At 34.7% G+C, this 14,078-nt stretch overlaps 1 protein-coding gene across 1 annotated transcript; it reads left to right on the top strand.

The window, feature by feature from the left end:
* Window positions 1-3,703: 3,703 nt before the first annotated feature.
* On the top strand, window positions 3,704-13,731 carry LOTGIDRAFT_129527 (hypothetical protein; the record flags this gene model as incomplete). The annotated part of the gene is made up of 10 exons (XM_009064816.1): window positions 3,704-3,885; window positions 5,173-5,317; window positions 6,630-6,845; window positions 7,704-7,804; window positions 9,903-9,980; window positions 10,617-10,817; window positions 11,797-11,935; window positions 12,132-12,307; window positions 13,065-13,244; window positions 13,575-13,731. Coding segments are annotated over 10 exons (1,575 nt in total), but the record flags the coding sequence as incomplete, so codon positions are not given.
* Window positions 13,732-14,078: the final 347 nt, after the last annotated feature.

Below are 14,078 nucleotides of genomic sequence, written 5' to 3'. Positions count from 1 at the left end.
ATTAGCCCAATCAGGAGCAGGAAATACGTTGTAGAATTTCATTTTAAAGGGACAGATGCACCATTCTTTTTGGACCAATCATACTTTAGTCTCAGAAACGGGAATTTTTTTGCTAAGCCAATCAGTAATAGTGTTCACAGCCCACCGTTGAAATTTGAGCCTTTGTGTGTCCAGAATTATTTGCGTTTGAATGTTAAAATGATGATTCGTCAATTTAAGATACTCTGTGATATATAGAAAAGACATACTGGTATATAGAAATAGTGAGTAAAATTCCTAGTATGAAGTATTTTTAAAGGAATTATTATGCTTTTTTCGTATATTTCTAGTACTTCTGAAGACTATTTACATATATTCAAGACCAAAATCAACTCCCCAAAATGGAGCAACTGTCCCTTTAAGATAATAAATCTGGTTAATTTCTGAATTTTTTATCCACCTGGTGAATTAGCAGTTTTAATTACCATACCTCTTGTTACTTCTGGTTTCATCAGAACTGGCATGTTATTAGTTTAAATTATTACATACCAGATGGTACATAAAGGTGTAAACCCATCAGGAAATTATCAATTCAGCGAAACGTACAAGCAAAATATAATTGTTTTATAATATTAAATAATTAAAAATATCAGACATACAAATTATCAATATGAAATATCGTCTCCAACCAACAAGCATTGCTTTAACAATCTGGCACAATCTGGAATTGGATCGAAATAATTTACTGATGGATTTGTCTGTGGAAAGTTTTGTTGCCAGAAAGCAGAAACATTTTCTTGTAAGATTTGAAATTGGGACCTTTTAGGTTATGATTCGGTTAGAACATTGTTGTTGCTAAATATTTTAGAATTTTTAAGTTCACACAAAAATCAAATCCGAGTTAATTGTCAAGCTTGTTTGTGACTGTATTTTCTTCAATCTGAATTTATCATTTTAAAATGTCCACTTAAACCTCTGAATTACATTTCATTCTCCTTTTAAACAAACCAAGTTTGTAATGTTGTGGCTACTCTTTGATTGTTATGGTGCAGAAAAGTAGGATGTAAAACTCCATTAATTTCAATTACTCTGATTGATAGCCTTTCTAGAAAGACAACACATGCAAAAAATGAAATGAAATGAATAGAGTTTTACGTCCTACTTTTCTGCAAAATATCAATATCTAATGAAGACGACAACGCCATGCAGTGTGCAATGAGGGAAATTTTGCCAGGACTGCAGCATAAGCCTACTCTTTTTGCAATTTCCAACTGTCGAGGGAACTTTAATGTGAACTGCCTGTAGAAAACAAGCCTCGGTTTATTGTCCCATCCGAACGACTAGAAGTTTTTTCCATATCAGTCCCTCTTAATTGCATCTCTGACAAGGGGAAACCAGGTTGAAAAATCCAAAGGAATTGAACCCTAGACCTTCAGCTTAGCGAGCAAGCATCTAAATCACTGAGTCATCGTGGCTCCCATACATTATGTTGGAGATCTAGTCGTGTCAATTATAGCCTTAATGCAATTAGTTTAAACTCTTGTAGAGAGTCTAGCCATCTGATCTATTGTCTGGCTATAGCTTGACCCTGTCTCTAATTATGTATGACTGGATAGTTCAAGTCTATTGATTATAATGAAGTGTGAGTCTAGGATTGTGTACTGGAAGACAGAATTAATAATTGATACAACTTTGACAAGATTTCTCGATGGAACCTGACATTTACCTGACCTCAACACTGATAGAATTCTTAATCTTTAATACGAGCTGAGTCGAATGTAGAGATCAAAGGGAGAATACTCTAATCTTCTTCACTTGTTGGGCAAATTTAATGCTAGTTTTTCTTAAGAAGGGCTAAAACCCAAGGCACCTAATTTTTCAAATTTGTTTTAGAACTTTACATTTATTTTTCAACTCTTGAATTAAAATTTTAAGTAGTGTACCCTCTATTTCTGCACCAGTTCGGGCTAATGAAGACAGTGTGAAATGAATACAGACCAATTTAACCAATTTATTATTTCTCCATTTTCAACTGTAAGCAATTCTTTTATGTTTACATAATGTAACATAAGTACCAATTGAATAGATAAAACATGCAGAAGTATTAAAAAAGAACCTAAAAAAAACATGTTGTTATGAGTTTCAAGCTATGCGATTTCAGACAACTGACCTATTTTCAGTCTGCGTCCCTACTGAAGTTGAACAAGTAAAACTTCTTCTCATGTCTACAGATCGCGAGTTTGATAAACATGCTTATTGTTAAAGCTTCACCAATTAATTCTCAAACACAGAAATGAAATATAGTTTAAGTCCTACTTTTCTGCACCAGATTGGTGAATGAAGACGGAAATGTGCAATGAGAGAAATTTTATCAGGAAAGCAGCCTACTGTTTTCCATTTCCATCTGAGCCTCTGTTATAATTGATCAAAGGGAAAGAACTCTTTTGTACGTAATGTCTGACCACAATACTTGAAGTGATATTGGATTGGTAAGAATAAACACAGTATGACTGTGAAATGATTGATATGAGAATAAAATACTATTTTAGTAGGACCCTACTATTCATGATAGTGGATGACACTATTTATCTAAATTCATAATGAATGAATGAATGAGTGAACGATACTGAATGAATGAATGAATGAATGAAGGTATGAAACTATGACTGGATGAAACTGAATAATTGAATGACTGAATGAATGAATGAAACAGTGAATAATTGAATGAATGAAATCTTGAATAACTTAATGAATGAATGAAACAGTGAATAATTGAATGAATGAAATCTTGAATAACTGAATGAATGAATGAATGAATGAATGAAACATTGAATAATTGAATGAATGAATGAAAGAGTGGATTAGTGAATGAATGAAATGTTTAATACTTGAATGACTGACTGAATGAATGAAACAGTGAATGATTGAATGAATGACTAAATGAAAGAGTTGATTAATGAATGAATGAATGAATGAGTGAATGAATGAATGAGTCAATCTTTAAGACATAAAGGAATGATTGAAGGAATGAATGAGTTAATACAGCAATGAAGAATATAATAACAGAATGAATCACTGACAAACTAGACTTGGTATTGGATGTTAACATTCAACAAAACAACAAACTGATGAAAACTTTCTGGCTTCGACTTCATTAAGGAGAAACTTATTTAATGGCAGTTTTGATAATAATTTCTTCGCGAAGATCGTGAGGAAAATTTTATGAGTGATGGTTTATGAAAATTATTAAACGGTATTTCAGCTGAATTATTTTGATTCTCACACAAACACAAAACTGATTGGTTAAAAATGGCTTTCTTCTGTAGAAAAATCTAAATGTAAAATTGTTTGTTAAATTAGGCAGATATTTCTCTGCACAGACTACAATATATGAAGTGGTATCTATTGAAATGAAATTCCTCATGGAAGATTGCTTTTCTTTTTGCTTTTTGATAGACCAGACTGCCCATAGAAACCCTGGCTATTTTGTTCATCCTTTTGCTTAAAGTGATAAACTGTTCATTTAAACTAACATCTTCCAGCAGAAACCTATTGTGATTGCAGGAAAAACATCAGATGTTAGAAGAATGATATGTATTGTACAAAAATCTATTGGTCCCTTACTTTGTACCTTTCAAAGTATATAGACTATACTAAAACATTCTCTGTGTATTTGTAGGTGCAGCCGTTTGAAGGGGGAATAACCCAAGGTCGTATTATCTGTGATTATTTAGCTATAAAAGAAGACGAGATCTCAGTAACCCGTGGGGAAGTTGTACAAATATTAGGAACCAATCAGTATAATATGTTTTTAGTCCACCGTCCTGCCAACAATCACTGTCCCGCAGCCGAGGGATGGATTCCAGGAAATATCCTCGGTCCTAAAGAAGGTGACGGCAGTTTAAAGTAAGTTATTTGTAGGATCAGTATGTTTTTTCTTTTTTAGATTTATATCAGTCATTAATCAATCTAGCTGTAAACTCTAGAATCTGAGTGCAAAGTCTTATTTAACTCAGGCCTGTAGCTACCCAGAGGCAATGCCCCTTCGAAAAAAATCTGACAACCTATCAATTCCATTTCTACAACTAAACACCATACACCATTACCCTTCAGAATATATTACTTTCCCCTCAAGTCTGGCTATGGGGCCTGATTGAACTCAAGATTGTCCCAAAGCTATGAATCAAGCTGTTAGCTGAAAACACTTGAAACTTGATACATTTATTGAATATAATATCTACCACAGTTGCTACAATTACAGTTGCTAGCAAGGCAAGACATCCTTACATGTTTGGAACACATAGCTTGCCCTGATAATGACCCTATCTGTTTTTTTATTTGAAGAGCTGCAACAATTAGAAGATTAGGAATTTTTTTTTTTTAACCTTTTGTTTTAAACATGAAATTCAACAGAGAAAATATAAATCAAATTGCTTGCTTTTATTTTTTGAATTTAAAGCTAACTTTTTCAAAATTTTTGGAATGATATTTGTTGAATTATCTTTTGTTGATTTATTCATGTATGAATCTATTTTGAATCATTCTGTTGATGAAGCTTGATGCAAGTTACATTTCTTTCATTCTCTTCTCGTCAAATTTCTTCTCACTAAAAAAGGTCATGTATTTCTGAACCAACTTAATAAAGTTTTTTGGGATCAGGAACGAAATTGTCAATAGAACTCTCTACCTTAGCCACTATTTCAGTTTTCACTTGGTTTTTTACTGCTTTGTATTTGATTTTAATCAATCTCAGTATAGTCACCATTTAACTTGTAAGAAAAATAACTGGACAAATATTTGTTACATCTACTGATAGAGCTCAATTTCAGCCATTGGTATAAATAAACCAAATAGCCTACTGAACTGCAAAACGAAACCACAAATTCAAAAATCATATTGGTGAAACATTGGTAACAGCTAATGATTTCTTCACACCAATTATAGATGAGGAAATATTTCATGATGAAAAATTGTGTCAGATATCTCTTTTCAGGACTTAAATAGGACTTCACATTTGCCTTTGAAATGGCAGTGGAAGTTAAAACAACCCATGGTACATTTTTTCAGATTTGGAATCTGAAAAGTGCTATGGATAGATGAAATTTGGCTCTATTAAGTAGCAAAGCTAATGATATTTTATCCCTTCTTATGTTGATATATTATTTGCTATAAGAATTAATTTTTTTATTTCAGAAAATTATCGTGGCAGATGTTTAAATTAAAGAAGCCTAGTTTTAAAGATAAAAACAACCCCAGTGGAAGTTCCAGTGGTGGGGCAGGGGATACCAACAGCCTGGAACGTAGAACTAAATCTCTCGGGAGGGAGGGGAAGTCCAAAGTCAAGGTAGGTTCAGTGTTAACAGGGAATTAGTCACTTTCACAACTAAGATACATAGTGGAAAGAAGCAAATAGATTTGTTCTCAGGCAGAGGATACAAGATTTGTAGTCTCCTGAAGTTATTTTATCACTGTAAATCTTGATATATCAGGTTATAGCGTTGTTTCTTTACATGACATCAGTTGCTTGGTTACGTCGAGCGAATGGTGGCTAGGGGTTCCGATGTCGATCTGCATGTGAAAGTCTGGTGACCTTGAATAAGTCATCTTCACTCATAATTCCAGTCGACCCAGCTGTAAATGGGTACGGATAATCTGGGAAAGATCAATGCCAAGAGGTTTGGCCAAGGACCAGCTGGTAGAAAGAAACCTTAACTGTGAACCTAAATTGTTATTCTTGTAAAATATAGTTCTTTCTTTCTTTCTTATATCAATTGGTATCTTGGGTATAAATTAATAGTCCCGTGCTTGAGAAGGATCTCATCAGCTGTCGTAACCTTAGATGATACATACAGCAGTGAGTTGCTTTCCAAAGTCAGTCCAATATTCCACTGGACCAACCATCACTTGTAAATCTTCAATAACTTTTATTTCATCCATTTTCTAATGGGCCGAAAGTCACCAGATGACCTTTATTACATCAATTTTCTGATGGGCCGAAAGTCACCAGATGACTTTTATTTCATCCATTTTCTGATGGGCCGAAAGTCACCAGATGACTTTTATTTCATCCATTTTCTGATGGGCCGAAAGTCACCAGATCACTTTTATTTCATCCATTTTCTGATGGGCCGAAAGTCACCAGATGACTTTTATTTCATCCATTTTCTGATGGGCCAAAAGTCACCAGATCACTTTTATTTCATCCATTTTCTGATGGGCCGAAAGCCACCAGATGACCTTTATTTCATCCATTTTCTGATGGGCCAAAAGTCACCAGATGACTTTTAGTTCATCCATTTTCTGATGGGCCGAAAGTCACCAGATGACTTTTATTTCATCCATTTTCTAATGGGCCGAAAGTCACCAGATGACTTTTATTTCATCCATTTTCTAATGGGCCGAAAGTCACCAGATGACTTTTATTTCATCCATTTTCTGATGGGCCAAAAGTCACCAGATGACTTTTATTTCATCCATTTTCTGATGGACCGAAAGTCACCAGATGACTTTTATTTCATCCATTTTCTGATGGGCCGAAAGTCAAAAGATGACTTTTATTTCATCTATTTGCTGATGGTTTTGTGACATTTATTTTCATTTCCCATAAAAAAGAAGCAATATTTAAGTAGATTATTTTTTTTCTCTCTCAGATTGTGGGTCCAGATTTAGCGTATGAAATGCCTCCTGTGGTACAGCATCCTCTAACCAGCGTAACAGTCCAGGCCGGTGATATGGCCGTATTAACCTGTAAAATATGTGGTCGCCCTCGTCCAAATATAGCCTGGAGATTCCAAGATGTTACGCCTATTGCCATTGGTCCTAGAACTATGTTGATGTACAATGAAGATGGGGTTGCAACATTACAGGTAAGTCAAGTTTTATGGAATGTTTTTTGAAAAAATTATAATGTGTAATTTAGTATCTTATTTTTGATCAATTTGGACAATTTGAATGCTTTGCAGTCCATGGACTCAACAAGCAAGACTACAGGGTTTCCTTTTCATTGAGGTGCATCTTTGACTGTTGCTTATTTGAGATGTACAGAATGTTACAGCCTTATTTGGAATATTTGGAATATATTATTGCTTTTTTTGTAGATATCAAATTCCATGAAAATCACTCTGAAACTTTGAATATTATTATTATAGCTATCTCAAGTATCTGTATCACTCTGAAACTTTGAATATTATTATTATAGCTATCTCAAGTATCTGTATCACTCTGAAACTTTGAATATTATTATTATAGCTATCTCAAGTATCTGTATCACTCTGGAACTTTGAATATTATTATTATAGCTATCTCAAGTATCTGTATCACTCTGAAACTTTGAATATTATTATTATAGCTATCTCAAGTATCTGTATCACTCTGAAACTTTGAATATTATTATTATAGCTATCTCAAGCATCTGTATCACTCTGGAACTTTGAATATTATTATTATAGCTATCTCAAGTATCTGTATCACTCTGGAACTTTGAATATTATTATTATAGCTATCTCAAGTATCTGTATCACTCTGAAACTTTGAATATTATTATTATAGCTATCTCAAGTATCTGTATCACTCTGAAACTTTGAATATTATTATTATAGCTATCTCAAGTATCTGTATCACTCTGGAACTTTGAATATTATTATTATAGCTATCTCAAGTATCTGTATCACTCTGGAACTTTTTTTATTTATTTTTTATTTCACTTTTTTTTATTATTATTGTAGCTATCTCAAGTATCTGTATCTGATAGTGGTGAATACTCATGTTTTGCCAGTAGTGAAATGGGTTCAGTCGTAACAAGGTGTACATTAATAGTTTTAGGTAGGTATCAACACAACATTTATCATTTGAGATGGGTTGCCAGGCAAATATGAAGAAAAACACAAAATGAGTACAGGCAACTATTGATTATCGTGGTCTTGAATATGGTGTTTACTTGTTAAAGGGGAACACAGCAGAAAGAGTAAAAATGAAATGCTCTTCTGCATCATGCGGGCTAATGAAGACGGGCAACGCCATGCAGAGTGCAATGAGGGAAATTTTGCATTAGCCTGCTCTTTTTCGATTTCCAACTGTCGAGGGATCTTTAACGTGCACAGAGACACTAGACACTTTTTCCATGTCAGCCCCTCTTACCCGCATCACTGACAGAGGGAAACTGGGTTGAAAAATCCAAAGGTATTATCTCGACCTATGCAGGAATTGAACCCTGGACCTTCAGGTTAGCAAGCAATTGTCTAACTCACTGAGCCACCACGGCTCCCAGAATAGAATGAGTAATAATTGCAGACACGTTGAAGAGATGATGACAGAGCCCTCTCTCTGGTTCTTTGTAACAAACCTGACAGTGGACAGTTATCAATCTCTGACGTTTGCTGTACTCATTTTGTGTTTTTCTTCATATTTTTTGAAAACTGATTATTATGGTCTTGAATATGACGTTAATTTGCTAAAGAGGAACACGGTAGAATAAGCAATAATTGCAGGCATCTTGAAGGGATGATAACAAACCTGACAGTGGGCAGTTATTAATCTGTGATGAAATTAAAATTAAAATTATTAGGCAAATTTGTGCTAAATAAGGTTTAAAATTGTGATTTTCAGATCGTCCTGGGGCGCCCGGTAAACCTGTGATAAGAAACCAAGTTGGTACAGCTGTTCATTTAGAATGGTCTCCTCCCCTTGCATCTCAATGTGGTCAAATACAAGGTTATACTGTAGAATATAGGGAGATAGGTGAGTACAAACACCTTCCTTTAAAGAGATTGCCTGAAGTTGAAATTTTAATCAGAAATTGATTACCTAGCAAATATTAATTGACATCAATGAATCTACATGGAAAGTAATACAGCTTTAGTTTGTGGTCAATCATTGAAATAGATTTACTCTTCTTACAACAATTGCAGTCAGACATTTTGAAGTTCTAGTTGAACAAGCTTGGCAAATATTTTTGTCTTGATATTACAGGTTTAGAACACTGGCAACTTGCCATCCCGTATGTGCCAAATACGTCACAAGTGATCAGTGACCTGGAACCCGGTTTAAGCTACGAGTTCCGGGTGAGTGCCAACAACGCTGTGGGTATTAGTGAACCCAGTTCTACCTCTGATAATGTATCCATTCCTACTGAACATGGTGAGTTATTACCCAGTAATTGCCCAGTTCCGTGTATTACATAAATAAAACCCTTTATCTAATTGTTAATTTCTGGTCACTGCACTTGATGTACATGTGTTATGATATCTGCTGAGGCAATAAGGACTACTGTTGAGTATTTATAACAGAGTTGGTTTATTCATCATACCTGATACATAGTTAATAGACAGATGATCTGCCAAGTTGGTGACTAGAGTTGATGTGAAGAGGAAAACAACATGTTACAACATGCATATCCTCATTATTTTCCATTTCTTGTGTATTTCAAATTTGTTGCCATTAATTTATTTATGAATTATATTTGAATTGACTTAGAAGCACTAGTATGTATTTGACCATGTTGTTACTTCTGGTTTTTATTGAATATTTATTAAGTAAAAAATGAAATAAGAAGCTCCTCATCTCATCAGCTCATCAGCAAAATTATCGGCAAAATTATGCCATTTAGTTTTTTTGCTTAGTCGTTCGGATGGGACAATAAACCAAGGCTGTGCACGTTAAAGATCCTTGGACAGTTGGAAATCAAAAAAGAGCAGGCTAATGTTGCTGTCCTGGCAAAATTCTCCTAATTGCACCCTGTATGGTGTTGTCCGTCTTCATTAGCCCACTTGGTGCAGAAAAGTAGGACTTCATTTCATTTCATTTTTAGTTTGTTGTCAATAACTGAGATGAGGCACGTATACATTTGTAATAAATATGGTTTAAACTTATGATTTTCAACCTTCCTCACTTTCAAACTTAATGCAATTTGTATTTCTAGAACTGAGTGAACGTGAAGAAGCTACAGGCGCCATCTGGAAAGCCACGTTTGAAAATGACTTCATGGATGCTGGAGAAATCTGCAGGTAAAAATAAGCAGAAATCTTGAAATTCTCAATTCCATCAGTTCCCTGGGAGATTCAGATAAAAGTATCTCAGTCTTCAACTTCATTTAGATTAGAACACCTCAATTTTTCTGAACATCCTGTGAACAAAAATGACAAACCCCTGATGATCTTTTAAAGTTTTTCTAGTTTGGAAGTTTTTATAAAGAATGTATGAAATTGCTATCATGAAGCCCTGTAATATAAATAAAATTTAGGATAAAGCTACCTCAGTTATCAACTGATTTTCTAAAAAGCTATATTATTCAAAAATGTATTTGTGAAAATTTAAGCATATAATTCCATTCTTAACTTCCTTGATCTGTATTGCTCCTTTAGTTTTCCCAGACTATTCTGGACAGACAAGGCTCAACTTTCGACGGTGAGCTGTGAACACTATTAAAAAATTCCAGTTTCTGAGACTAAAGTATGTATGATTTGTCAAAAAAATGGCCTATCTGTCTCTTTCACCAAATAACTCGCTATATGACTTTAAAATGAAGAAGTGCAGAAGAGTAGGACGTAAAACTCCATTCATTTCATTTAAAATGAAGAAGCACACTATAAAACTAGAAAATGTGAGGAATTTTAAGCTAAGCTTGTCTGTTTGTGTTTCAGGGGTCGTTTTGCAGTGGTCAGAAAATGTATACAGAAATGTTCTGGTCAGGAACTAGCTGCTAAATGTATAACGCGTAGATTACTGAGTAAACAGGCTACGGAAACAGAATTTAATACATTACAGAGTCTACAACATCCCAGTCTAGCTAGAGTCTTTGATTTGTACGAAGCCAAACAGAATCTCATCATCATTATGCAATAGTAAGTAACCCATCAGGAGAAAGCCCTAGGGACCATCCCTAATGAAATTCACAAATATGCACTGTAACAATTTTGTATCATAAGTCTGCCTTCTTCACTGAACCAAAATAACAGACAGGTTGGAGGTAAAACTCATATCATTTCATCTCTGAAACAGAGCAGATGACAATCAAACTTGCTTAACCAATACTAAAGTATTCCACTGTCACATTAAGACATTGTTCCAGCCCAGCGTTAGAGGGAAATATTAAAAATTACACCTTTCAAAAGTTGTTAGCCAGGCATGGGCAGGGATACGTAGGCTTAGGGGTTGATAGCAGACACAGGGCAGACTTTCAGAAGTACTTGCCATGGCATCAGTTTAAAGGGCTAAAATTCTTGCCAATGTATTATGTTGCTTGTGACTGAAACCTTCTTTGTTTATTTATTGTTACATTGATCCCAATTTGACTCTTTTGGCTGCCATTTTGTAATGCTTAATGCTGGAATAAAATTTTGACCAACTTTTAAAGTGTATTTGTTTCAACCTATTCGGATATAAGTATCTAATCAATGATTATGTCCTAATCAAATCAGATTTGAGAGTTGAAACAAATATGTCGATTAGAGAACCGATAAGAAAATTAGCGGCCGTCTTTAGGAAACATTGTACTCCCATGTTTTCATCTTCTTCGAGAGCCACCTTCTTGCCTAATCAAAACCAAATTCATTAAACCACCTCACAAGTAGGGTTGGTCGATTTGAATTAGAGTTAAAACAGATACATCATTTGGTATAATCTGATTTGATAAGGGTGTGAAACTAATACGTATCAGGCCTAATCAAATCCGATTGGCTTGAAACAAAAACGCTTTAAGTATGTTGTTGGTGATACTTGATATTTAACAAAAAATCTCTAAAACCTTTTCCTTCAATGTTTTTTTTTTTAGGAGAGTTCCATATTACTTTCATCCTACTAAAATTTTATATTTTATTTCAGTTTACCCCATGGTCGGTTATTTGAGTATATCTGTTCCAAGCCTCATTTTGATGAGTTACAAGCTGCTGAATACGTTCGTCAACTTTTAGATGTTCTTCATTATTTACATAACTGTCGCATTGCACATTTAGATGTTAAGGTACGTTCATGAAATCTTACGTGTCAGCAGCCTGAGATGAGCTCCAGTTTATTGTAATTAAAAAAAATGCCATGAACAAATATACCTCATGATAAGCAAATTCAGACATCTATTCCATAGTTTGAATGGTGGCAATAGATGAAAAAAAAAAATTTTTTAGGCTTTGGTTAATGATGAGCCTTGATTTGTTTTGCAGCCTGAGAATTTATTAGTAGAGGTAGGACCAATGTCTACGAGTGTAAAACTGATAGATTTTGGTGACGCCAGACATATTTATAATAATTATTATATACATCCAATGGTGGGCAATCCTGAATTCATGGCTCCAGAAATAGTTAGTTCTACTCCAGTCGGTCTCCTCACTGATGTCTGGTAAGTTGATTAGGGGTGAAGTTTTTAGGGTAAAGTTTTAAGGGTGAAGTAAAGGGGTAAAGTTTTAAGGGGGAAGTAAAGGGGTAAAGTTTTAAGGGTGAAGTAAAGGGGTAAAGTTTTAAGGGTGAAGTAAAGGGGTAAAGGGGTTTATGCTGTATTGAATTTTGACATCAATTGTGTGATTTGTCATTGATATTATTTAACCCAGTAACCTCTATTATATATGGGGCCTAATTCTTAAAAACTTTAAAATGATTTAAGTGTTGCTATCATCTGATTGGTCAAACACATTTTAAATGCAGTTGTATTATCCAATCAGATTAATGTATTTCTTAAAATCTGAATTTTGATTTAGTTCAATTTTGGAAAATAAAGTCCCTAATTGGTTTATAATTAGACCCTGAAGTCATTGGCAAATGAAATTGTGACTGACTCCAGTAGATTGTGACTGACTCCAGTAGATTGTGACTGACTTCAGTAGATTGTGACTGACTTCAGTAGATTGTGACTGACTTCAGTAGATTGTGACTGACTTCAGTAGATTGTGACTGACTTGCAAATAAATCAATGTGCTATTTAGTTATTAACTATTTAATTTTGTGTTTTTCAATCTGAATTTCTGATGCCTTGTATGAGTTCTGGTATTATTATCTATGCATTAAGAAATGAATGCTGCTCTGCTCTGCTCTGCTCTTGCTCTTGCTCTTGCTCTTGCTCTTGCTCTGCATCATTTAGGTTTAAATTTGAATATTTGTAGGAGTGCTGGTATTATAATCTATGTATTATTAAGTGGTGTATCACCGTTCCTGGATGAAAGTCAAGAAGAAACGTGTTCTAATATCATTCGTAACGACTACTGTTTCCCCGATGAATACTTCGCTGGAATATCACCGGAAGCCAAGGACCTCATGCGTCTTATTTTAATTGAAGATTTAAGGTGAGTTATGGTTTTGTTTTGTTTTTCGGTTTTTTCAGTGTTGCTTTTTTTATAAAAGCGTTTGACAGTCACAGAGGCATTTTTAGCTGTAGAATTGTGGGTGGCAATGAAAGGTATAATTAGATAAAATTCTAGTTGTAATCAACTACCAACTACTACGACTACCAACAACTACCTAGTTGCGATATCAGCATCCGCTGGAAGCGAACGTCAACTTGTCATCTACCAACAACTACCTAGTTTGCGATATCAGCATCCGCTGGAAGCGAATGTTAACTTGTCATCTACCTACCGTTGTTATCATCAAATTCTATGATTTTTATTTTTCAGTCGGCGACCAACAGCTCATACATGTTTAGAAAGTGCCTGGATTCGTAAAGCATTAGTACCCAGAAATTCTCCGCTACGCCCAAAACCCATCCTCACTTCACGATTATCAGATTTTATCGAACGAAGACGCCATCAGGTGAGAATTTTGGATGCTTAGTAAGGGTGCAGGCACACAAACGGTCTTGGTCAGATAATTTTTTCATTTCACCAACTAGAGTCTTGTCAAGAGTTTCAACGACTGGCACGGGCACACGACAAAAATCTCCAGTCGGTCGTTTTCCACCATTTCGATAATCACGTGCAGAGCTTGCAATTGAAAGGAAAATGAGTCTGATTGGATGATAGACTATGAGAGACAATTATCAAACTTGTTTAGTTTTATAAATCCTGTCGGGGACGCCCGTGTGCCTGCACCTTAAAGCATGGAAAGGTATAAGGGAAGATGCAATACTTCTAAAATGGTGGTTGGTTTTTTATGAGAATAACTTCTACTTGTCCAATTTC

The sequence above is a fragment of the Lottia gigantea genome (assembly GCF_000327385.1).
Source record: "Lottia gigantea unplaced genomic scaffold LOTGIsca_65, whole genome shotgun sequence".
NCBI classification, from domain to species: domain Eukaryota; kingdom Metazoa; phylum Mollusca; class Gastropoda; family Lottiidae; genus Lottia; species Lottia gigantea.
The sequence above is the reverse complement of the archived record's forward strand: the minus strand, read 5'-3'. Positions and strand labels throughout refer to the sequence as shown.